This window comes from Cnephaeus nilssonii (genome assembly GCF_951640355.1).
Source record: "Cnephaeus nilssonii genome assembly, chromosome: 6".
In the NCBI taxonomy this organism is placed as follows: domain Eukaryota; kingdom Metazoa; phylum Chordata; class Mammalia; order Chiroptera; family Vespertilionidae; genus Cnephaeus; species Cnephaeus nilssonii.
The window spans coordinates 87,850,149-87,875,916 of NC_137077.1; the positions used below are offsets into that span (position 1 = coordinate 87,850,149).

At 39.6% G+C, this 25,768-nt stretch overlaps 1 protein-coding gene across 5 annotated transcripts in view; it reads right to left on the reverse strand.

Annotated features, from left to right (window-relative positions):
* Positions 1-9,283: 9,283 nt before the first annotated feature.
* The window catches only part of RAD51AP1 (RAD51 associated protein 1), a 33,600-nt gene continuing 17,115 nt past the window's right edge, over positions 9,284-25,768 (reverse strand). For 2 of the 5 annotated variants that reach the window (XM_079774245.1, XM_079774243.1), the window contains exons 7-9: positions 18,295-18,453; positions 14,311-14,451; positions 9,284-11,102 (exon numbers count right to left, since the gene is read on the reverse strand). In XM_079774245.1, the coding sequence (XP_079630371.1) occupies positions 10,966-11,102; positions 14,311-14,451; positions 18,295-18,453 (437 nt within the window). In that variant the 3' untranslated portion in view covers positions 9,284-10,965. Of the gene's footprint in view, positions 11,103-11,123; positions 11,339-14,310; positions 14,452-18,294; positions 18,454-25,768 lie in introns of those variants that run through there. The other 3 variants (XM_079774246.1, XM_079774244.1, XM_079774247.1) reach the window with 3 other exon arrangements.

Consider the following 25,768-nt stretch of genomic DNA (forward strand, 5'->3'; position numbering starts at 1 on the left):
GTTAGGGAAGATTGGCTGTCACATTGCTGGAAATTCCCTTCAAGTTGTCATTACCCTTTTGAAAAGGACTAAAACAAGGAAGGGGAATTACAGACTCAAGTCATTGTGAAGAATTCCTTGATTTTATGTATTTACCACATATAGATGATTAAATCCCACAAGCAAGACTGACTAGTCAAGAGTAAGAATGACAACAAATAAGTACCTATCAATAATAACCTTAATTGTAAATGGTTTAAATGCTCCAATCAAAATATATAGGGTAGCTGAATGGATAAGAAAATATGACCCATATATATGTTATCTATAAAGAACTTCACCTCAGAACAAAAGACTCACACAGAATGAAAGTGAAGGGATGAAAAAAATTTTCTAGGGTGGGTTGGGGGGTTAATGGAGGGATGAGGAAACATATGTAATACCTTAATCAATAAAGAAATTAATAAAACAAAATTTCCAGGCAAATAGAAATGAAAAAAAAAAAAAGCTGGGGTAGCAATACTCATATCTGACAAAATAGACTTCAAAGTGAAAACCATAATAAGAAACAATGAAGGCCACATCATAATACTAAAGGGATCGATACAACAAGAGGATATAACTCTGGTTAACATATATGCACCCAATGCAGGAGCATCCAAATATGTAAAACAAAAACAAAAACAAATAAACAAAAAACTTCTGGCCCTGGCCGGTTTGGCTCAGTGGATAGAGCGTTGGCCTGTGGACTCAGGGGTTCCAGGTTCGATTCCGGTCAGGGGCATGTGCCTTGGTTGCGGGCACATCCCCAGTGGGGGGTGTGCAGGAGGCAGCTGATTGATGTTTCTCTCTCATTGATGTTTCTAACTCTCTCTCCCTCTCCCTTCTTCTCTGTAAAAAAATCAATAAAATATATTTAAAAACAAAACAAAACAAAAAAAGCTTCTGGAGGACTTTAAGGGAGAGATGGACAGGAATATAATCATAGTGGGGGACTTTAATACCCCACTGACATCAATGGATTTTTCTAGACAAAAAATCAACAAGGAAGCAGTGATCCTAAACAACACACTAGATCAGATGGAATTAATTGACATTTACAGAACATTTCACCCCAAAGCTACATAATATACATTCTCCTCAAGTGCACATGGGACATTTTTAAAGACAGACCACATGTTAGGACACAAAACAAGTCTCTTACAAGTTCAAGAAGATTGAAATCATATCAAGCATCTTCTAGGATCACAATGGCATGAAATTAGAAATCAACTACAATTAAAACATTCAAACACATGGAGGCTAAATAGCATGTTATTAAACAATGAATAGGTTTCCAAAGAGATTAAGAAAGAAATAAAAAAGCTTCCTGGAAACAAATGAAAATGAACACACAACAACTCCAAATCTCTGGGACACAGTGAAAGCAGTCCTGAGAGGGAAGTTCATAGCACTACAGGCCTACCTAAAAAAAAAACAAAAAAGAAAGAAAAACTTCTAATACACTATCTAGCCCTACAACTTAAAGAATTAAGAAGAAAACAATAAGAAAATCCCAGAGCAAGTAGAAGGAAGGAAATAATAAAGATCAGAGCAGAAATAAATTACATAGAGACTAAAAAAAAAAAAATAAAAAAAATAGATCAATAAAACCAAGAGCTGATTCTGTGAAAAGATAAACAAGATCAATGAACCCTCAGCCAGACTCATCAAGAAACAAAGAGAGAGGACCCAAATAAACAAAATCAGAAACAAAAGGCAAAGTAATACTGACTCCACAGAAACACAAAGGGCCATAAAAAAATACTATGAACAACTATATTCCAACAAGCTGGGCAATCTGGATGAAATTGACATATCCCTAGAAAAATACAATCTTTCAAAACTCAATCAGGAAGATTCAGAAAACCTGAATAGGCCCATAACAACTGATGAAATGGAAACAGTGATCAAAAAACTCCCACCAAACAAAAGCCCTGGCCTGGAAGGATTCACAGGGGAGGTATATCAAACATTCAAAGAAGAACTAACACCGATACTCCTCAACTATTCCAAAATATCCAAGAGGAAGGAGCACTTGCAAGCTCTTTTTATAAGGCTACCATTAGCCTAATTCCAAAACCATATTAAGGCACTACAAAGAAAGATAATTACAGGCCAATATCCCTAATGAACATAGATGCTAAAATCCTCAACAAAATATTAGCAAATCGAATCCAGCAATACCTTAAAAAGATCATAGCCCTGGCTGGTTCGGCTCAGTGGATAGAGCATCGGCCTATGGACTGTAGGGTCCCAGGTTCAATTCCAGTCAAGGGCACATGCCCAGGTTGTGGGCTTGATCTCCAATGGGTGGCATGCAGGAGGCAGCCAATCAATGATTCTCTCTCATCATTGATGTTTCCATCGCCCTCTCCCTTCCTCTCTGAAATCAATAAAATATATATTAAAAATAAAAAAGATCATACACCATGACCAAGTGGAATTTATTCTGGAGATGCAAGGCTGGTACAGTATTCACAAATCAATAAATGTGATACATCATGTAAACAAATTGGAAGACAAAAATTACAAGAGCATATAAATTGATGCAGAAAAAGCATTCAATAAAATCGAACACACATTTTCTATAAAAACTCTCAGAAAAGTGGAAATAGAGGGATCATACCTCAACATAATAAAGGCCATATATGACAAACCTAGAGCCAACATCATACTCAATGGGCAAAAACTAAAACCATTTCCTCTAAGATCAGGAACAAGACAGGAATGTCCGCTTTCACTACCCTTATTCAACATAGTGCTGGAAGTCCTGGCCACAGTGATCAGACAAGAAGAAAAAATTAAAAAGCATCCAAAATGGAAAGGAGGAAGTAAAACTGTCATTATTTGCAGATGATTTGATATTGTACATAGAAAACCCTAAAGACTCCACCAAAAAACTACTAAATTTAATAAGTGAATTTGACAATGTAGCAGGATACAAAATCAACACCCCATAAATCTATGGCATTTTTATACACCAATAATGAACTTTCAGAAAGAGAAAATAAAAAAGCAATCCCATTTACCATTGAAACAAAAAATTAAGATACTTAGGAATAAACTAAACCAAGGAGGTAAAAGACCTGTACTTGGAAAACTATAGGATGTTGAAAAAAGAGATAGAGGAAGATATAAACAAGTGGCAGAATATATGGTATTCATGGATTGGTAGAATCAACATCATTAAAATATCCATACTACCCAAAACAATCTATGGATTCAATGCAATCCTCATTAAAATACCAATGGTATACTTCACAGATCTAGAACAAACACTCCAAAATTTATATGGAACCAAAATAACCCCAAATAACCACAGCAATCTTGAGAAAGAAGAACAAAGTTGGAGGAATCACAATACCAGATATAAAATTATACTACAAAGCCACTCTACTCAGAACAGCCTGCCACTGGCACAAGAACAAGGATATAGATCAATGGAACAGAACAGAAAACCCAGAAATTGACCCAAGCCATTATGCTCAATTAATATTTGACAAAGGAGGCAAAAGCATACAATGTAGTCAAGATAGTCTCTTCAATAAATGGTGTTTGGTAAATTGGACAGATACACGCATAAAATGAAACTAGACCACCAACTTACACCATATACAAGAATAAATGCAAGATGGATAAAAGACCTAAGTGTAAATCGTGAAACCATAAAAATCTTAGATGAATCCATAGGCAGCAAAATCTCAGACATCTCTTGTAGCAATATGGATACATCTCCTAAGGAAAATTAAACTAAGAAGAAAATAAAGGGGACCACATAAAATTAAAAGCTTCTGCACAGCAAAAGAAATCATCAACAAAGTAAAAAGAGCCCACTGCATGGGAGAACATATTTGCCAATGATATATCTGATAAGGGATTAATTTCCAAAATGTATAAGGAACTCATACAACTTAACAAAAGGAAGACAAACAATCCAATTTAAAAATGGGCAAAGGACCTAAATAGACACTTCTCCAAAGTTTACATACAGAAGGGCAAAAAAACAGAAAAAAATGGTCAAAGTCATTAATAGTCTGAGAGATGCAAGTTAAAATGACAATGAGGTATCACCTCACACCTGTCAGAATGGCTACCATCAACAAATCAACAAATGACAAGTGCTGGTGAAGAAGTGGAGAAAAGGGAACCCTTGTACACTGCTGATGGGAATGCAGACTGGTGCAGCCACTGTTGAAAACAATATGGAGTTTCATAAAAAAATTAAAATGGAACTCTCATTTGTTCCAGTGATCCCACTTCTAGGAATATATCCTAAGAAATCAGAAACACCAATCAGAAAGAAGATATGCACTCCTATGGTCATAGCAGTGCAATTTATAATAGCTAAGAGTTGGAAACAGCCTAAGTGTCCATCAGCAGATGAGTGGATAAAAAAAGCTATGGTTCATTTACACCATGGAAATTATTTGGCAGTAAAAAAGAAGGGACTCTTACCATTTACAACAGTATGAATGGACCTGGAGAGTATTATGCTAAGCGAAATAAGCCAGTCAGAGAAAGATAAGTATTACATGATCTCACGCATGTGGACTCTGATGAACAAAATAAATAAACTGATGAGCAAAATAGTTCCAGAGACATAAAACCTGGAACAGACTACCAAATTTCAGAGGAAAGGCAGGGGTCGGTGAGTGGGGGGAGAAATTAACCAGGAACTTATATGCATACTAGAGGCCTGGTGCACGGATTCATGCACTGGTGGGGTCACTTGGCCTGGCCTGCATCCTCTCGCAATCTAGGACCCCTCAAGAGATGTCGAAGAGCCAGTTTCACCCCAATTCCCACAGGCCAGGCCGAGGGACCCCATCAATACATGAATCCATGCACCGGGCCAGTTTCGGCCTGATCCCCATAGGCCAGGATGAGAGACCCCCAACAGTGAATGAATTGGTGCACTGGGCCTCTAGTATGCATATAAGATCTCTGGTTAATCTCTCTCCCCCCTCCCTCTGAGATTCATCAGTCTGTTCCATGTTTCCATGCCTGTGCGTTGAGCGTCTGCCCCCTGGTGGTCAGTGTGCATCATAGCTACTGGTCAAACAGTCAAGTGGTTGCTTAGGCTTTTATATATAGAGAGATATGTATAGCCCATGGACACAGACAATAATGTGGTGAAGGATTGGGAGGGTTGGGTGCGGGGTAGAGGAGTTAATGGGGTGGGGGGTGGGAACACCAAAGGGGACATCTGTAATACTTTCAACCATAAAGATAAATAATTAGAAAAGAGACTGACTAGTCACAAGGGACACTTACTAGTATATTTGTCATTTCTTAGTTTGAACTTTTCATTTAAATGGCCTCACACTTTTGCCAAGTTCCCCTTTAAACCTGAAGAGGGAAACGTGAATTAAGATTCTGGACTGTCAGTCATTTAAAAATTGTCCAAAGGGTCACAAGTTACTTAAGCCCTGAAATGGCTGATGGACATTTCAAACGTAGCAAATATCACACATTAACTACACTTAAAAAAGAAAAATCCCAAATTTTGCATCCCCTTTTTAAGGAAAAAAACACATACACACACAAAACAAAACACCTGTAATTAGTACAGGTAATTACCCCAGAGGAGTGGCAAGTAGCACCTGAAGGAATAAACCTTAAAGTGTTCTTGTGTCGAGGATTTGGCTCTGGTTGACCTGGGAGGTGCGGGACTGTGGGCTGGGTAGGAATAGGCTAGCAGCAGCCAGACCCTCATCCACAAATGGTCAGGGACTCACTTTGGACATACAGTGAACATAAAGAGAGGGGGTAGGAATTTTGTGTCCCGAGTTGTTGGGGTCAGGGTTGGAAAGTTTTAGGGTAGGTCTTGATTTCCCTAAAATCCATCTCTCCCCACCCACATTCAGCCGAAGTCAGCAACGCAATGTTCCATTAGCAGAAACATTGTCAGTGTTGGGTTGTGAGGTTGCAGCTACTCAGAGCAAGATTTAAAATTCTATTTGCCTTCTCTCTGCACTCAGAGCTGCCCCTCTCTCCTCCGACCCACATGCCCCCTTCTACTTTTTTGCATTCTGTAGGCCTTTCATTCTCCCCGCTTACCCAACCTCCTTCCCTCATTGCCTTGGGTGCTTCTTTCCTGGAAGGACTGATCAGACCTAGCAGATCGTGGTCTCTCTTGCCCTTTGTTCAGGTGGGGGTAAGAGGTGGGAGGAACGGCACCTTGCTGGCGCCTGGGAGTGCAGCTGGAGGACCACACCCTCCTCCCGTCACTATAGAAACTGTGTCAGCCCTTTTTGTGACTCCGGAGCTGAAAGGACTTAAGGCTCTGGTCCAGTCCTGAACCACCTTTTACATCAACCTGAAAAAGACATCTCTTTTCATCCTGCTCCAATTCTCTTGCCCCACTTCTTTAAAGTTTGGGATAATAACTGGAGGACTTCCCAAGGACAGATTATAGTTGACCAAAACAGAGCAGACTCAAAATTATTCCTACCCTCTTCCTCTTCAAAGTTTGTGGTTACCAGAATTCATAGAACAAGTTTTGAATACAGTATGTTCATCAGATGAACACTTTTAGAGCACTTGCTTCTGCACCAGGTTTTAAAAACAGGAAAAAAAACTAAGGAAAGTTATAGTTAAACTAGAGGCCCAGTGCACAAAATTCATACATGGGTAGGGTCCCTAGGCCTGGCCAACAATCAGAGCCAATCTGTGGGGCAACTGGCAAGGTGATAGGAGGGCCCCTGCTGGCACCCGCCTTGGCTGGCCTGTGGCCTGCAGGCTGGGGACATCTCCTGCATTGAATGTCTGCCCCCTGGTGGTCAGTGTGCATCATAGTGACCCTGTTCTGCTGTTTAGTCGATTTGCATCTTGTTTTTATTATATAGGATGATGGCAGGGTGGCCAGAGGGAATACAGTCTGGTCCACGGAGGAAACAGACATCCAAATAAATCTTTCTGAAAAGCTGAGTTGAATTTGAGTTTTCAAGACAAGCAGGAACTCACAATGTAAAGAAGGCAAATAAGAGCCAACCTGAAGGCCCAGAGTTCCGAGGGCACAATACCATGGGTGTCAGGCAGGGGCCAGACTAATTCAAAATATCTTGTGAGCTAAACAGGCTAAGGCGTATGTGTGTGGATTTTAAGCAGGGGTGTGTTCATGCTCAAACTTTATTTTAGAAACCTCCCTCTGGCAATAATGGTATGGAAGGTAGGCCAAAGTAGGTTAAGAATCAAGGTAAGGATGCCTGTAAAAGTAGTTAAGTGATGATGTTTGGAGCAAGGGACAAGTCAAAGGAGAGAAGTTTTGAGCAATTGAGGAAATTAAAGCTAGGTGATTGGATGTAAAGGGTGACAATGCCTTAGGCACCTGAGTTTGTGGTGATGCCATTTACTAATAAAATATAGGAGGGAAGATTTTGGGGGCAGGAGGAGATGTTATTGATGACTTAATACATCAAATTATCAATGGACAAGGCAACAGGTCTTGTGCAAAGTGAGATCTGGACTAAAGATCCTGACATGGCAGTCACTGTCACATAGGTGACCACTAGAGCTTGAAATCACCTAAGCTTTTGTTTTTTCTTTTTAAAGGGCAGAAAAGAATAAAATCACAGAATATGACACCATGAAGGGAAAAATGGGTGTGACAGATTAGAAAACTGAAAAATAATGAAGAGTAGGTAGGGAGGTGGGGTGAAATTATGAAAGAATAGTGTTACCCACACTCAGAGTATGATGAATAGGTTTCTACAAGATTAGGTGAGAAAAAGGTATACTGGATTTGGCAACATTAATGAGCTCATTAATGCTTTCTGCAAGGCCAGTTTAACAAATTTTAGGGTAATTTTCAATAGAAACTATGAATTACACAGAGAAAACAGGTTCATAGAGCTTGTGCCAGATGATTAAACAATGACATCAGTAACTAATACAGGGTGGGCTCTTAATAAATGTTTACTGTTGAACTGCAACATATAGGGTATCTCAATACTGTATAACTAGAAAATATAGTTTAAAAATGGGGTAGGGTTGGTGAGGTGGTATATGACAATGTAAAAATATACACTGGATAATAAAAATGGAAAATAGCAATAAGCAAATGCTTACTTTAATCATAATTCTAAATTACATATTTTTACATGGTTTCATAAACCAAAAAGAACTGAGCTACATATTACACATTTTTATTTATAGAGATGTTAAGGTCACTGAAGGAGAAATGCACGAGGCCAAAGTGGTGAGGGATTAAAAATTTACTAGAGGCTCGGTGCACAAAATTTGTGCACAGAGCGGGGAGTCCCCTCAGCCCAGCCTGCATCCTCTCCAATCCAGGACCCCTCAGGGGGTGTCCGACTGCCAGTTTAGGCCCAATCCGGGATGGGGCCTAAACCGGCAGTTGGACATCCCTCTCACAATCTGGGACTGCTGGCTCCTAACTGCTCACCTGCCTGCCTGCCTGATTGCTCCTAACTGCCCCCCCCCCCCCCGCTGCCTGCCTGATCACCCCTAACCGCTTCTGCTTGCTGGCCTGATCGCCCCTAACTATCCACCCTGCCGGCCTGGTCACCCCCAACTGCTCCCCCCGCTGGCCTGGTCACCCCCAACTGCCCCTCTCTGCCAGCTTGGTTTCCCCAACCGCCCCCTCCGCTGGCCTGATTGCCCCCAACTGCTTCCCCCGCCAACCTGGTCACCCCTAACTGACCCCTGCTGGCTTGGTGGCCCTCGACTGCCCCCCCTGCTGGCCTGGTCGCCCCGAATGCCCCCCCTTTCAGTCTGATCACCCCTAACCGCCTCTGCCTGCCAGCCTGATTACCCCTAACTGCCACCCCCACTGGCCTGGTCCCCCCCTACTGCCCCCCCTCCTAACAGCCTGGTCGCCCCCAATTGCCCCCTGCCAGCCTGGTCACCCGCAACTGCCCCCCTGCCAGCATGGTTGTCCTCAACTGCCCCTCCCCCCCACCGGCCTGGTTGCCCTCAACTGCCACCCCTGCCGGCCTGCTGTTCAGTCATTTGGTCATCCCTCACTAAGCCCCCTGCCAGCCTGGTCACCCCACACAGCCTGCTGTTCAGTTGTTTCGTCGTCCCTCACTAACTCCCTGCCAGCCTAATCGCCCCACACAGCTTGCTGTTTGGTCATTACTGTTACTGTGACGGCATCCCAGACAATTTGCATATTCCTCTATTATTAGTATAGATTAGGTCATCTGGATACCAGATAGGCTGAGCCCCTAAATGGCACCAGCCCCTAGGAACAGGGAGTCAGAGATTTTAAAGGACTCTAGACAGGCTTTTTCTGGGTGGAGAATTCTCTGGGTGAGTCCAGATCCTAGGAAGGCCTGTAGGGGAGAGATAATAATCTTAGCAAGTGGAATGTGGTCTAAGCAAGAGGGAATGTTCGTTGTGAAGTGGCCTAAAGGTCAGTCCCCAGGGGAGGAGGTATCAATTCAATTATTTGATCAGACCTAACAAGAGAGAAACATTGATGTGAAAGAAACACATTGATTAGTTGCCTCCTACACACACCTTGACCAGGGCCTGGGCCAGGGAGAAGCCTGCAGCCAAGGTACATGCCCTTGACAGGAATCAAAACTGGGACCCTTGGGTCAGCAGGCTGACAGTCTATCCACTGAGCCAAATCGGCTAGGGCCACATTACACATTTTAAAAATGGTTATTGTAATTTGGAGAATTTTTATTAAAAGTGACCAGGAGTTGGATGAAATTTTCACAATATAAAATATTTATTACTATTTTATTCACAAATTCAGATCTGTTTCCTGAAAAGCTAAATTAACTAATAGGAATAATTAGGTACTTAACAGCCACCCTCAAAAGTACTGACTTAACATAAAGTGATTACTTTAAACAGTCCCCTTTTATATTTACAACAAAAGGCTAATGTTTTTGGCCAAGCACTCATTTTATCATGAAACTAGAGGCCCAGTGCATGAAAATTCATGCACTGGATGGGGGGGAGGAGGTGTCCTTCAGCCCGGCCTGCCCCCTCACAGTCCGGGAGCTCTCAGGGGCAGGAGGCGACCCAGCAATCAGGGGAAGGCGATGCCCCCATCACACCGCTGCTGCTGCCACTGCCAGCAGCGCAAGCCTTGGCTGACCCTGGTTACCTGAGCCTCGGGCTGGCCCTGGGTGGCTGGGCAGCCACCATCAGAGGCTTGCCTGCACCTCGGGCTGGCCTTGGGCTGCTGGGGGGCTGAGGGGACTGGGTGCCTCCATCTTGTGGCTGTGGGTGCCACCATCTTTGTGAGGGTGTGATGGTCAATTAGCATATCACATCTTTATTAGCTAGGATGCAGACAGAGAAGAGACAGATGCAATGGAATCAAGAAAAAGATCATATCAAACTTTTTCATATTTATTACAGGTTTTGACAATGAGTACTTCACAAAATGTCATAAAATTCTATCTGCTATATAATAACCATCTATTGCTAAGTAGAAAACATATGTCACATTATAGCAACTGTTTTAATGTGGAAATTCATTCTGAATTCTTTCTATAAAAATATTTGACTAAAATAATAAGCATCTTGGCAATAAAACTGACAATGTAGCTTAAATAACACATTCCAGAAATATCTCCTGGAAAAAATTGGAATGTTTTCTTTTGCCAGATAAACTCTGAACAAAAATGCCATAAACTAGTCAAAGCTAGAAAGAATCCTCATGTTACTAGAAAATAAAATAGCAAATAATGTGGACTTCCTCCATGTCAAATAGACAAACACTAATGACAGTGATGCATTATACATAAGGATGTAGAATATTCTCTTCAGAAGGAAATTATATTACAAGATAATTCTTATAAACAAATCTCTTATTGAAGTCTTGAGTAGCTTTTCAGAGAACATAATCACAAAATGGGTAGAAATAATTTATGATGCTAAAGGATTCCTTTATATTACAATATAAACACACTTGTCAAACTGTGATTCTCTTAAAGAAACATTTCTTTACTACCACACTCAGCTACTAGCAGTGTTTGGATGCAAAGGTTTAACACGTGCTAATCTAGACAAGCCAAGGCGGAGACTCTGATTTGGAGACTTAACAAACTCCCCTGCCAGTGGGCTGCTGCTGGTGCTGCTCCTTCCGGATACCGCTGAAAGAAAACACATCACCTGATGCTGATGATGTTAGAAACCTCTTTAAAAAAATTAACTTATAAAACAAAAGCAAAAAATATAGTTAAGCACTATTCTGCTATACAGGTTCTATCAAGTTATAAACAAGATCACAATAACAAAAGTACTAAAGACCAGAAAAAAATATAGTATTGTCCATTTTCAAACATCCCCAGAAGGCAAGGTCATGATTCCAAAACTTTAAGGGTAAAAGCTGAAATACATAAGTTAAAAGTAAATAACATTGGTTGTAGATGCATAAAAAGATGAATGTAATAACTTCTAAAACAGAAAAAAATTTAATGCATTTTTTTAAATCCTGCAATTTTTACAAATACTCTTTTGAAAGAATCTATTTTTTCAATTACTAAATCACTTTAAACATGACAAATGCTATTTTAATTTATTTATACAGGCTTCATTTATGCTACCATTCTAATGTAGCAATTATTTCCAGCAAGTATTAAATTTCAAATTTTAACCACTTAAATGTCCATAATTGATCATGATTGTAGTCATAAGTACAACTGTGTGTACTTTTCTTCAAGTAAAGATTTATAAACATTTCCATGTTTCTAACTATCTGATTTATCATTCTTAAGTGCATGTATGTGTCATATATCAAATTCTTTTAACAAACTTTTTTTTAAAAAAATGTATTTTATTGATTTCTTACAGAGAGGAAGAGAGAGGGATAGAGAGTTGGAAACATCGACAAGAGAGAAACATCTATCAGCTGCCTCCTGCACACTCCCTACTGGGGATGTGCCCACAACCAAGGTACATGCCCTTGACCGGAATCGAACCTGGAACCTTTCAGTCCGCAGGCCGACGCTCTATCCACTGAGCCAAACCAGTCAGGGCTCTTTTAACAAATTTTTGAAGTGTTTACCATTTTCATATAAAGTTATAAAAATCTGGCCACTTATTACTTTTTCTACTTTTGAATTCTTTTTAAGGAATTGATTCCTAAGACTAGCTCCTAGGCCAAAGGACAGATTTATTTTTATGGCTCCTGTCAAGCTGTTCTACCAATAAAGGATTTATAGTAAACTAGAGGCCCGGTGCATGACATTCATGCACTGGGGTTGGGGCCCTCAGCCCAGCCTGCACTCTCTCACAGTCTGGGACACCTTGGGGGATGTCTGCCTGCTGGCTTAGGCCCGCTCCTTAATGCTGCCTCGGAGGCGGGAGAGGCTCCTGCAACCGCTGCTGCACTCAGCCAGAGGCAGCATTCCCCCTGTGGGAGCACACTGACCACCAGGGGGCAGCTCCTGTGTTGAGCGTCTGCCCCCTGGGGGTCAGTGCATATCATAGCGACCAGTCGTTCCGCCGTTTGGTCGATTTGCATATTAGGGTTTTATTATATAGGATAATTATACCTGCTACCCCATAACCCAGAGTGGCCTAGATTATAATGCTTTATTACTTTCTAGTTTGAGGTATAAAATAGTATTTTATTACTTTCATTTATATTTCCTTAATTACCAGTGAGATCGAAATTCTTTTCATATTTATTTCTAGTTGTATTTCTTGGGACTATTAATATGTTCATGTCTTTGGTTCATTTTCCCATTGGGATCTTGGTGGTCTTCTCATATTTGAATAAAATAGTAACTAACGGGCAACCTGAGGTCAAATCTAACTCTCAGATATATTGTTTGGTCCACATGGTGTTAAAAAAAAAAATCATTTTGAAAACTAGGATATTTCACATTAAAATCTAGATCTCTGGTTTCTCTTGAAAAAAAAAAAAAAAAAACAGGTCTGGAAATAATCCTGCATGTAAACAATTAGATGGAGTTGAATAACAGCTGCTTCTTACCAAAGGGGTGTGAGCTCTCAAGTCCAACAATCCCTTCTCACTCAAGTTTATGACTCAGGCCCAATTCTCTCACATTACTTGCCCTACCCTTTCACACAATGAATCTATGAGCACTTTGTGCTTTATGATATTAACTCTTTATCCATCCATGCCATAGCATTCCATTATTTCCTTTCTATCTTTTTTTATTATGCTACCTTTAAATTTCTTGTCATTATATCATTTTTTTAAAAATTCCTTTTGTTGGGGAATCACTAATTATTCTCAGGAGAAATACACTGAGGATTATCCTTCTAATGACACTGCATCATTAATTCTTCCTCCTTTCCTTCTCCAAAATTTTTTTGGAGTGACTAATCTTCCTCCTTTCCTTCTCCAAAAAAATTTTAAATCCTCATTAAAATCTTAGATGTTTAAACTGGAAAAGACATTAAAGATTATATAGTGCCTAATATTTCAGATGATAGAATGAAGACTCAGAAATTAAATAATCATGTCTCGGGCCTAAATCTGTCTATTAATACCTAGTTATGACTAGAGGAGTGACCACTGTGGGCCAACCAAGAATATCACTGAAAAGAAGTAAAATAAACCTGAGTAGACTTGGAATGACTCAGAGGACAGGGGACAAATGAGGAAAGACTTACTAGAAAGAGAAAATTGCATAATACAAACACTGTGTTTAAGGGGCAAAAAAATGTATCCATTTCACTGGAATAGAGGAGTCAACTGGTTGGACAAAGGCAAGTGGAGACAGAACTATTAGGAAGGCACTAATAGTTAGGATATAAAATGAACAAGGCTGAGTTAGGGTTTTAGTAATGTCAAAAGGGTGAAGGTCAAAGAAATTTTGAAGCATCAGTGAGACTTGGCTGTGGAACAAAGAAAACAAACCAAAAAAAAGGTCAAGTTTGTACGAGACGGAGGTTGAGTTTGCTAGGGCATTTGCTAAATGCTGGAATGCCCACATATGAGCCCTGATGCTTCTTCAGTCGGACTGTGGAGGTCAGCAAGTCTTGAGCAAACAGATTTGTTGCCAAAAACATGTATAGGAATCTTAACTGTTAATACTCTTTAACACTGTAATTTTTTTACTAGGAATTTATCCTAAGAAAATAATCAGGATTTGCCCACAGACTTATAAAATAAGGATGTTTGTGCTTATTGCAACCTTATTTATAACATTAAAAACTAGTAAATAATCTCAATGCTCAATATGAGGGAATGATAAAATGATGAATAAGTGCAAAACCTCGGTTTTGAAGAAAATGTAATAATACATATACCGTTTACAATGAGGAAAACAATCTACCAGTGGTAACTTTCCAAGCCCCTGCCCTTGATTGATAAATATACCATACCTGGTGGGACCCACTTAGGTCTCTTGCTTTCAGTTGAAGGACTGCGTATTTGTAATGGTTTCCTAGTTGCCTCTGAAGAAAGAGAAACCTTTTTTGATGAGGGCTGAGATTCTGATTTGACAGCAGCTGGAGCAGAGTCTACTGAAGTCATTTATTAGAAAAACACACATAAAATAGATTTTAAATCCAGCATGTATGTGTAAAAATTATAGTTATATAAATTTAAAAGGCAGTATCGTTTTGAAAAACTTATTAATCAATAAACATTTACTGAAAGCCTAAGAATAAGCATCTTTTATGAGCATTTATATGATAGGCAGTGTAGTAAGCACATCATAAACATTATATTTAACCCTTACAGCAACTCTGATACAGATATTACTATCCCCAATGACAGCAGCTAGGGGAACAGAGGTTGAGCAAACTGCCTATGGCTTGATCACTAGTAAACAAAACAATACGATTAGGAAGCAGGTGTGACTCCAAAGTTCATACTTCTAAACACTGCATAAAGTGTCTCATCAGTATGTGTCACTGAGTCAATATATTAGGATCTAGGGTCTCAAACAGTGAAACTCATCGGTCCTGCTCCCAAGGAATTTCTATGGTCTAGTCACTGGACTCTAGTAGAAAGGGCAGCAAAATAAAGAGATGTGTATGCTGCAGTGTGATAAAGAGATACGACAGACTCCAGAGATATGCACAGTAGCGTGGAACCTACAGTCTGTGTATATATCTGCATAGGTTTAAAAGTCCCAGGGAGGTATGTGAGGTTAATTTGAACCAAATCAAGGCTGAAAGGTAAAGATGAGTTAGAGGAAGTTTTCCAGGCAGAGGGAGTAAGAGCAAAGCTGGAGGATGCAGCAAGTTCCAGGGCAGCTACTGGTTCAGTATGGCTGGAGCCAGATGGCAAAGGTTGGAAAATTGAGAGAAATAGACAGGGTACAGATCACTGATTGAGAGCTTTGCATACCAGTGAAGGAGTCATGCATTAATTTCTCTCAGGAGTACTTGCACTCTGAAAACATCTTTCTGATGGTAGTGTATGGCAAGTAGACTACTGAGAAGGCTCTTATGGTAATCCGAACTAAGGGCCTGAACTAAGAGGGAGAATGGAGCGGGGAAACAGCAGATCAGATATCTTTTAGTAATCAAGTGGGGGAGGTGGTGATGGAGATGAAGTAATAATGACTTGCAAGTTCCTGTCATGGGCACACTGCTTGATGATGCCATTAACCCCGAGAATAAACACAAGAAAGAGAGTCAGTTTAGATTTTTTTTTTGGGGGGGGAGGGGAGGAAATGAAGGAAGGTGGAATATAAATTGACTTTCAGATAATGCTTGCTTTGAGATACTTAGAGGGGAATCTAAATGCATATAAATATGAAAATTCTTGCTCTATATCTTTTTAATATTAACATCTACATTCCCTCAATCAGCACTGTTCAACAGAAGCTTTTCTACAATGATGGAAATGTTTTATATTTTGTTCTGTGCAATTAATTGAGTAGCCACTAGCCACATATTATTGAGCACATGAAATGTGGCTAGCAAAATTAAAGAACTGACTTTTAAATGTATTTAATTTTAGCTCAGACAGAGTGGCTCAGTTGGTTGTATTGTCCTATGCAGGGACCTGGGTTGCTGGTTCCATCTCCAACCAGGGCCCTGGTCGGGGCATATACGGAAGGCAACCAATCTCTCTCCCCCCCCGCCCCCTTTCACCCTCCCTCCCTTCCTCTCCCTAAGCATGTTATCAGGTGAGGATTAAAAATGTGTTCTTTTTAAATTTAATTTTATTTAACTTAAATGTAATATAGCTACAAGTGGTTAGTGGCTACCACATTGGACAGTACAGATCTTAGAATTTGCTTCACCAAGAAAAAAATTATAACATATGCCAGATGAAAGACTTTCAAAGTGGAACTAAAAATATAATCCATCTTTTCTAATTCTTTTTTTGTTTGTTTTATTTTAATCCTCACCCAAGGACATGTTTCCATTGATTTGAGAGAAGAGGAAGAGAAAGAGGAAGAGAGAGAGAGAAACATTCATTGATTGGTTGCCTCCAGTGCACATTCCGACCAGGGATCAACCCCCCCAACCTGGGTATGTGCCCTGACCGGAAACTGAACCCAAAACCTTTTGGTGTACAGATGATGAGCCACCTGGCCAGGGCCATTTTTTCTAATTCGTAATCCCATTATTTAGGAGTTAAATTATATTTACTATATATTAAAATTCCTTGTGAAGCAACTTGCTCCAAGGCATAAAGAAGACTTTATATGGTAAAGTCCAATTTGGGAACTAAAATTATATTTTTAATTTTTAGTGCATCTCTTGGGAAGCAGCACAAACAAATAACTAAAGAAAATATAAACTATATTCATATTGTTATTGGCTTTTTCATATCAGTTTGTGGTAGGCAGAATAATGGCCTATCAAAAATGTCTATATCCTAATTCTTTACACAGCTAAGGGGCTTAGCATGTGCCATTAAGTGAAGAATCTTGAGGTGGGGAGATCTTTCAGAATTATCCAGATGGGCCCAATGTTCTCACAGGGTCCTTATAAGTGAAAGTGAGAAGCAGGGCAGTGAGAGTGGGAGCACTGTGATGTGAGATAATCCCTGCCGTTGCTGGCTCTGAAGATGGAAATGGGCATCTAGTCACAGAACACAGGCGGGCTCTACAAGCTGGAAAATGCAGAAATGGATTCTCCCCTAGAGCCTCCACAAAGGACACAGCCCTGCTGATAGCTAGACTTTAGCCCAGTGAGAGTCATTTTTAACTTGTGATCTGCAGACTTGTAATAAAATACATTGTGGTATTTTAAGCCACTAAGTTTGTGGTAATTTTTTACAGCACAAATTGAAAACTAATACACAGCTTTATCTCTAAAAACCCCTACATTTAAAATGTAATTTCTGGAAACCAGATCAATCTGTCAAAGAAAATAATTAAAACCTCATTAATTTAGTATACAGTAGAGAGAGGAATATGACTCAATCAGTATTTAATTCTATTTATTAGCAAGTACTCAACACCATGCTATTTAAGGCAAGAGCAACTCTTACCATTAATAAATGGAGTCTGAATAATGGAAATTTTAGTTTCAAAAAAGCATTTATATTAAGCAAATAAGACATAAAAATATATATCAACAAGTGAAACAAATCAGTTTAATTAAAGTTATCTATAATAATAAAAGCATAATATGCTAATTAGACCAGATGTCCTTCTGGTCGGAGCTGCAAGGGCCGAGGCAAGCTGCCGCAAGGGCCGAGGCAAGCTGCCGCGAGAGCCGACACCGTTGCATGAGTTTCGTGCATCGGGCCTCTAGTATTATAATAATCTACCATATATTATGAATTAAAAATATCCTAACTTCTTTTACAAAAGAAACAAGTATTTCATGTTGAAATTGTCACAAATTGCAAAAGTTTTATTGTAGAAATGATTTCTAATGGAATTAGTTTTGAAAAAAACAAAAAGGCCCTAAACATGTGGCAAAGGGTTCTCAAGTAAAAGATTAAACAAGCATGAAAGCAAGAAGTTAGAATCATGCAAAGTTGCCTGTTTAAATTGCCTGGAGAAAATGTGGTCCAGTGGATAGAGTTTACACCAAGAACGGACAAATCTGGGTGCAAATCCAAGCCTCTCACTTATTAGTTGTAAGAATTTCAACTAATTATTTAACCTCTTTGAGCCTCAATTTTCTCACTGCAAAATGCAGGTGATAACTGCTATCTCAGAGGGTGGCTGTGCTAAAGGGAGGTGACACACAGGAAGTGCCAGATAGGTAGTGGAGCTCAGTACTCTCGTCTGCTGTTCTCCCTTCCCCGCCCCACCCCGCTTTCCTCTATGTATTTTAACCAGAAATGAACACTGGCAAACTGTAAGGAGACCAAAGGCAAAGATAAGAGAAACTCATTAAATAAATTAAATACATTTTCTTTATAAATGTATTTTAAACTAAGCTTACCTAATGAATTACATTTGGATTTAGCTTTCTTCTCTTTCTTTACAACTGGAGATTTAACCTTCATTTTTTTCTTTTTAATTTCTTTACTTTTTCTCATAGTGAAGTCTTTATCATTATCTTCACTCTCACTAAAATCAGAATCATCTTCAGAATCTTCACCTAAAACAAAAGATTACATGCTTCAGTTTTGTTATAAAAAGTAAGGCTTCTATGGCCTTGACTTTACAGCCTTTGCACCAGATTCTTGTGTGAATTTGTGCTAAGCCATTTCCTGTGTGAAACACTGCAATTATGGAGAGCATGGTTCCCTGGGTTTGAATCCTGGCCCCTCCACCTACATGTTGTGTAACCTCAGACAGGTTGCTTGCTAACTGCACTGTGCCCCAATTTCCCATGTATAAGGTGGGGATAACCATAAAACCTACATTACAGGGTTGTTGTGTGGACTGAATGGGTTAATATAGGTAAAGCATGTACAATAACATCTAGCTTAAAGCAAGCAAATTAGAATTGTTTCCTATTACTATCTTCTATATACACTGAGTGGCCATATTATTATGATCTCTGAACGCATAATAATCTGGCCACTCAGTGTATTTGTATCTCAAATGGGTACCAAAAGTATTCTAGACTTTTGCTGGAGATCAACCACCTATTTGCCCTGAGTTTTCTATCAGCCAGTGCAAAGGGGAAAACTGATCAGGTGCACTACTTATAGTATCTTTGATATCAATAAATGAGGTACTTCAAGAGAAGTACACTGAGTGGCCAGATTATTATGCATTCAGAGATCATAATAATCTGTCCACTCAGTGTATATAAAAGCCAAGTGCCCGGAATGACTGGTCTCTATGACTGGCCCGATATGGGCCCCAATTGGCCTCCTGAACCTTCCTCCGCCCCTTTCCCCTGCCAGCCCACCCCTGATTGGCCCCCCCATCCCGACTGGGGGCAGGGCCAGCTAGCCAAAGGCCTGCGGCCCCTCACCCTGCCGGCCTAGCCCCGATCAGCCCTCAACAGGGTGGGATGGCCAGACCCCACCCGTGCACGAATTCATGCACTAGGCCTCTGGTTATCATTATAATTTCCCATTAGTAATCTTTACTTTTGATTTTACCAGTTTAGCTCAGTAACTTTTGAAAACAATGGTAGGATATAACATTGGCTACTCTTTCAAAATGATAACCTTGGTGGTATTAATAACAGTACACCTTCCCTTAATCACATAAACTTAGCATTCTAGAACAAAAACACATTGGGAATTGAGGAGACTAACCACACAACAACAAGCTTAATAGATCCTATATAATAAAAGCCTAATATGCAAATAGACTGAACGGCCGAAAGACTGGTTGGTCACTATGATGTGCAGTGACAACTAGGGGGCAGATGCTCAATGCAGGAGCTGCCCCCAGCCCATAGGCCCCAGGCCAGCCAAGCCGAGTGCCAGTGGGAGTCCCCCAACCCCTCCACCAGTCACTCCTCAGAGGGAGGTGACCGGTGGCTGTGGTGGGGGGTGGGGCTGGCAAGTGGGTGTCACCAGGCCAGCTAAGGTGGGTGCCAGCTGAGGAGCCCCCCCAGTCGCACCACCAGTCACCCCACAGATTGGCCCTGACGCTGGCTAGGCCTAGGGACCCTACCTGTGCATTAATTTCATGCACTGGGCCTCTAGTAATGCCATATGATTTCATTTGGGACATACCTTTAATTTCCCACAAAGTCTTATCTGGGATGATACAAACCAGTGATACAATGTTAAGTAAGAACAGCTGTTCTGGGAAAATGTATGGAGAATACTTAATAGTTAAGCACTACATGCTTACTGCAGAAGATATAGACCATATACAAAAAAGTATTAAAGAAAAATAAGGTCCACTCTCTAATCTCACCATTTAGAGATAACCACTATTATGCCTACCATATATAATCTCTACCTATCTATATGAAATATATTGCATATAAAAAACACATGAGAAATTTCAAACATATACAACAGTAGATAATAAACTGTTCAACAATCCTCAATATTTTGATGCATTTGTTTCATCTATCTACCTTTTCTTCTTCTTTTCTCATCCCTTTCCTCTTGGAGTTTATTAAATCTGAAGTATCATATCATTACACTCCTACATACTTCAAAATGCATCTCTAAAAAACATGGGCTTAAAAAAAACACAATGTCATTATCATATCTATCAATTTAATAATAGCTTCTTGGTATTACCTTCTATCCAGTTTATATTAATCACTTTTTATATACAGCACTATCTCCTCTCTTTTAGGACCCTCATATCTTTGACTTGTTGCAGTAACCAAGTCAGTTGTCCTAGAAAATACACATTCTGGATTTGTCTGTTTTTCCTTCCTCATGGTGTCATTTAATTTGTTCTTGCATTTTCTGTGAGCTGGAGTTTCCTCAGGACTGAATTAGAATCAGGCTCACCTTGTTATTTTTTGGTAAGAATACACTTCATAGGTGATGCTCTGTACTTCATGTTATATCATATCAGAAAGCACATAATGTGGTTGTCCCACTCTTTGTTGGTCCAGTTGACACCAGCCTGAATTCTCCACTGTAAAGATCCTCATCAACCTCCTGAAGATCTTTGCCTAAATTAACGATGGTCATTATGGCCTTCAAATTAGATTTCCCTATTCTAACATTCTTTCCACACAAGGAAAATATTTTAAAAGAGCAATCAACCCACATATTTACATGATGATTATTGTTATATGGAATTAACCATATAAGGCCAGCAGATGTCATAAAGGCTGTCATAAGTAGTATCTTGCAAAATCAAGTTTTTCCCAGAGTCCCAAAAAGATCTAGGTTCAGGGGGGCAGCAAGTAGTGTAAAGTTTCTCCAGAAGTTTAGAATATAAAATCTAGGAGGACAAAACTTCCTGTATATCCAACAGTTCTGGTATTGCATGTGTTCTTTTCTTGGCTGGAGAGAATAAATAGTAGGAACTGAGTTTCTCTATTGATCAAGCTTATTAAAAGACTAGTAGCCCTGCACACAAATCCGTACGCCAGTAGCTCTCTACGGGGCCTGGCCACTCAGCGCCCGCTGCCCAGAGGCCCTCCGCGGCTGGGGTGGAACACTTGCCTCATCGCCGCAGCGATGAAGCAAGCATTCCGCCAGGTCGCTCATGCTGCCCACTCTCAGTGGCCACCCCCCTGGGACTAGGGAACTCCGGCGGGGCTGAGAGGACTGGGCGTTGCCCTCTTGTGGCTACTGGTGCCGCCATCTTTGTGACAGAGTGATGGTTAATTTGCATATTGCCATTTTATTAGACAGGATGGCATCCCACTGATCTTCATCAGTCAACTGAGAAAGCAGTTAAATAATCTGGAGCTCCCAGAATCCAAAGTTATTAGCATACCGGATTAGAAAATCTGGAAGGCCCAAACACTGAGCTTATAGATTCTGGGGATCATTAGATTTTTCTTAAGAAAAGTCTTATGTTCCCTCTAATTTTCACTTTTCTTTTCCAACTGAAGTTCACAGATGACCCTTTCTCTTCTCATCTAGGGTAAGCCAACGCAGGGGGGAAGCTGACAGGTCACCTAAAGAAAAGAACCCTGCTAAACAAACCAAACAAACAAAAAGCCCCTACAAGGTTGTCGGAACTGAACTGATACCAGTTGTACATTCTAGTATAATAAAAATCAACTCTGAGGTGTTTGGAGAGTTGTTAATCATTCTGGGTTTAGGGTGAATGAAAATAAACTGACTGTATTGCAACTTAAAGTACAATAAGCAAGAAGAAATATGTTTGTATTTCAATTTAAGGTAAAGCAGGCTTGGCTGGAGTAGATTAGAAGGTTTACAAGACAGCGTAAAGCTTTTGCATTCTTGGGTTGGAGGACAGAAGAGGAGTCAAAAAATTAGAGAGGCAATGAAAAAATTTTGCTTGAAGCTTAGTTTGTATATCCACAGCACAGGTTAGAGGGCAGTTATCACTTCTCAACTAATGAGCTAGCTCCCTGTAAGGGTTGAAGGACTGCTTCTCAGGGCTGGACCACATGTCTTTTTATAGGGAGAATAGCCATACTTATAGTTTGGTGGAAGCAATAAAAATGAAACAGAGAGAACAAAACAAAACAAATTAGCTCTCAAAGATCTAAAGAAGCAGTCATTTTAGTCTATAAGTGATGCAAGAAGATCAAGAACTTTTGTATCTTGCAAAAAAGAACTTAAGAATTTTTAAAAAGATTTTTAAATTGATTTTTAGAGAGAGAGGAAGGAAAAGGGAGAAAAACATCAATATGAGGCAACATCAATCAGCTGCCTCCTGCACACCCCCTACTAGGGATTGAACCCAAAACCTGGACATGTGCCCTGACTGGGAAGCGAACTGGCAACCTTTCAGTGTATGGGATTATGCCTAACCAACTGAGTGGGCTACACCAGCCAGGAAACAGAACCCAAGAATTTTTAAGCGTCTATTACTGCATAAACTACTAGCATCATTTTCTCCCAATGTCTCAACCAGACTAACATCCAATAACTCAAACAATCCATTAATTGACAAATAATTTTTATCACAATGTTTTCCCATTGTAATTATTCTCCTATTACAGTTATAACAACCCTCATTATCAGAATTTCAGTAAAATTACCATTTGACAACCATGTTTTCCCCAAACAACTACAGGTCTTGAATCTGTCTAAGAAAAAATAATTTTCAGTTAGAAATATTTTTTTCCGTTCTCATATCCAGCATAACTTCGGAAGCACACATATTTCAACAAATGTTTTCTTTCCTGTTTTTCATGTTTTCTATATCCCAAATTACTGTTCAACTGTACAGAACTCAAAATAAAAATATATTCTCTCAAAACTATGACTCATACTTCATCTAAAAAATATTTGCTTATGCAAAATTGAGTAAGAAAAAAACCTAGAACCAAGCTATTCACTTTTTAAACTCATTATTTCCTTTAAAATGTTTTAAATTGTGGTAAAAAAAGAAAAAAAACCATAACATAAAATTTACTAACCTAAGCATTTTTAAGCATACAGATCAGTAGTGTTAAGTACATATATTCACATTTTTGTGCAACAATTCTCCAGAACTTTTACATCTTGCAAAACAGAGATTCAGTACCCATTAACTCCCCATTCCTTATCCCCCCTGTCTCTACTAATCACCATTCTACTTCTGTTTCTATGAATTTGACATTTTAGATTCTTCATGTAAGTGGAATCACAGTGATTGGCTTATTTTACTTAACATGTCCTCAAGGTTTATCCAAGGTATAGCATGTGACAGGATTTCTTTCCTTTTTAAGGTTGAATAAAATTCATTGTATGTATATACAACATTTTGTTTATGCATTTATCATCAATGGATATTTGGATTGCTTCCATTTCTGGGCTTTTGTTAATAATGCTGCTATGGGTGTGCAAATATCTGAGACCCTGCTTTCAATTCTTTTAGATATATACCCAGATGTGGAAATGCTAGATCATATGGTAATGCTGCTTTTTAAATCCTCACCTGAGGATATTTTTTCCATTGACTTTTTTAGAGAGAATGGAAGGGAGGGAGGAACCGGGGTAGGGGGTGGGGGAGTGGGGGCGGGGTAAGAGAGAGAGGGGTGGGAGAGAAGAGAGAAACATCAATGTGAGAGACACTTGGATTGGTTGCCTCCTACATGTGCCTCAATTGGAGCTGGTGATTGAACCTGCAACCCAGGTATGTGCCCTTGACTGGGAATCAAATCCAAGACCCATCGGCACAGGCCGTTTGCTCTAACCACTGAGAAACACCAGCTAGGGCAGGCAGTTCTATTTATTATTTTTTGAGTAACTGCTATACTGTTTTCCATAGTGGTTGCTTCATTTTACATTTCCACCAACAGTGCACAAGAATTCTAATTCCTCCACATCCTCACCAACACTTGTTATTTTCTGTTTTTAATATCCTAATAAGTTGTCATGTGAAATCTCATTGTGGTTTTGATTTGTTTATGTCTACAATATAGTGCACATAATACTCAAATATCGACACAGATTAGTAATGTTAAGCCTCTTTTCATATGCTTTTTGGCCATTTGTGTATAATCTTTACAGAAATGTCTATTCAAGTCCTTAACTATTTACTTTTAAGAATTTTATTAGGGTTTAGGGTGAATGAAAATAAACTGAGCAGTTTTATGTTTTAAATTTTTTATTTTGTTTTGTTAATACTAACCCAAGGATATTTTTCCATTGATTTTTAGAGATAGTGGAAGCGGGGGCGGGGGGGGGGGGGGGAAAGGGGAGGGGGGGGAAGAAAGAGAAAGAGAAACATCAATGTGAGAGAGATACATCGATTGGTTGCCTCCTGCACATGCTCCAACTGGGTCATGCTCCCAGGAACTTGCAACCCTGGTATGTGCCCTTGACCGGGAATCAAACCATTCGGTGCTCAGGCCAACACTCTAACCACTAAGCACACTGGCCAGGGCCAGGGGCAATTTTAAAGTCACTATTCAAATCAGGATTTCCATAAAAACTTATTACTATAAATGGTTCAAGAGAGATTATCTGAAGTTGGAATGAAAATAACACAATGGTAATCTTTTTAAATATCTATCACCCACTAGAAACATAACTCACAAATTCCAAAAACTCAACGAGCAAAGCAAATGATTTCACATCTAAAAACATAGCCAACGTTTTGGTACTTTATTAATTTTGTTAGTGTGCTAAGTAGTCTTGCAATTTATAACTTCAGAACTGTTTACTGCTTTTTCTGATAGGCATGCATCAAATAATGATAATAATATTCTGGGGTGTTACAATTATTATCCCTGGAAAAGACATTGAAATTGCCAAGGAGGTATTTTGATTATATTGGAGGTTTTTTATATTAAGTAACCTTAAGTTGGGAAGCATTTAGTCCATGCTCTACTATGCTCTGGTATTTTCTTTCACTGGCTCCTACTTTTTGGCAGTCCACTTATATTAGTGGTTCTCAAAGTAAGATCCATAGACCACCTGCTCCGGGATTACCTGTCATGTAGAAGGGCAGGAATTGGTTAAAAAGGCAGATTTCTTGGCTCTACCCTGCCTTTCTCTTCTTCATGGCTCTGCTATGGTGGCACTGGACACATTATGTACAGCAGGTCTCGAATCACATTGTTTTGTTCAACGTCGTTTTGTTATAATGTTGAGATGCTACAGAAACTTAACTCTTGTTTATATCAGTTAGCCTATGGTAAAATTGGTTTTATTTTACATCATTTCGCTTTAAGTAAGAACTTACCATATTTGATTATTGTCCATCCCCCTCACTCAAATTTAAGCTCCTAAAGGGATTTTTTTTTCACTGCTGTATCTCTGATGTCTACAATATAGTGCACATAATAGGCACTGAAATATTTGTGGAATAACTGTTGATTAGCAAATCTGTTATTGTTTGTCATTTATTATTTGCCAACAGCATGTTAAAATCTATCAAACCATAGCATCTGATTTAGA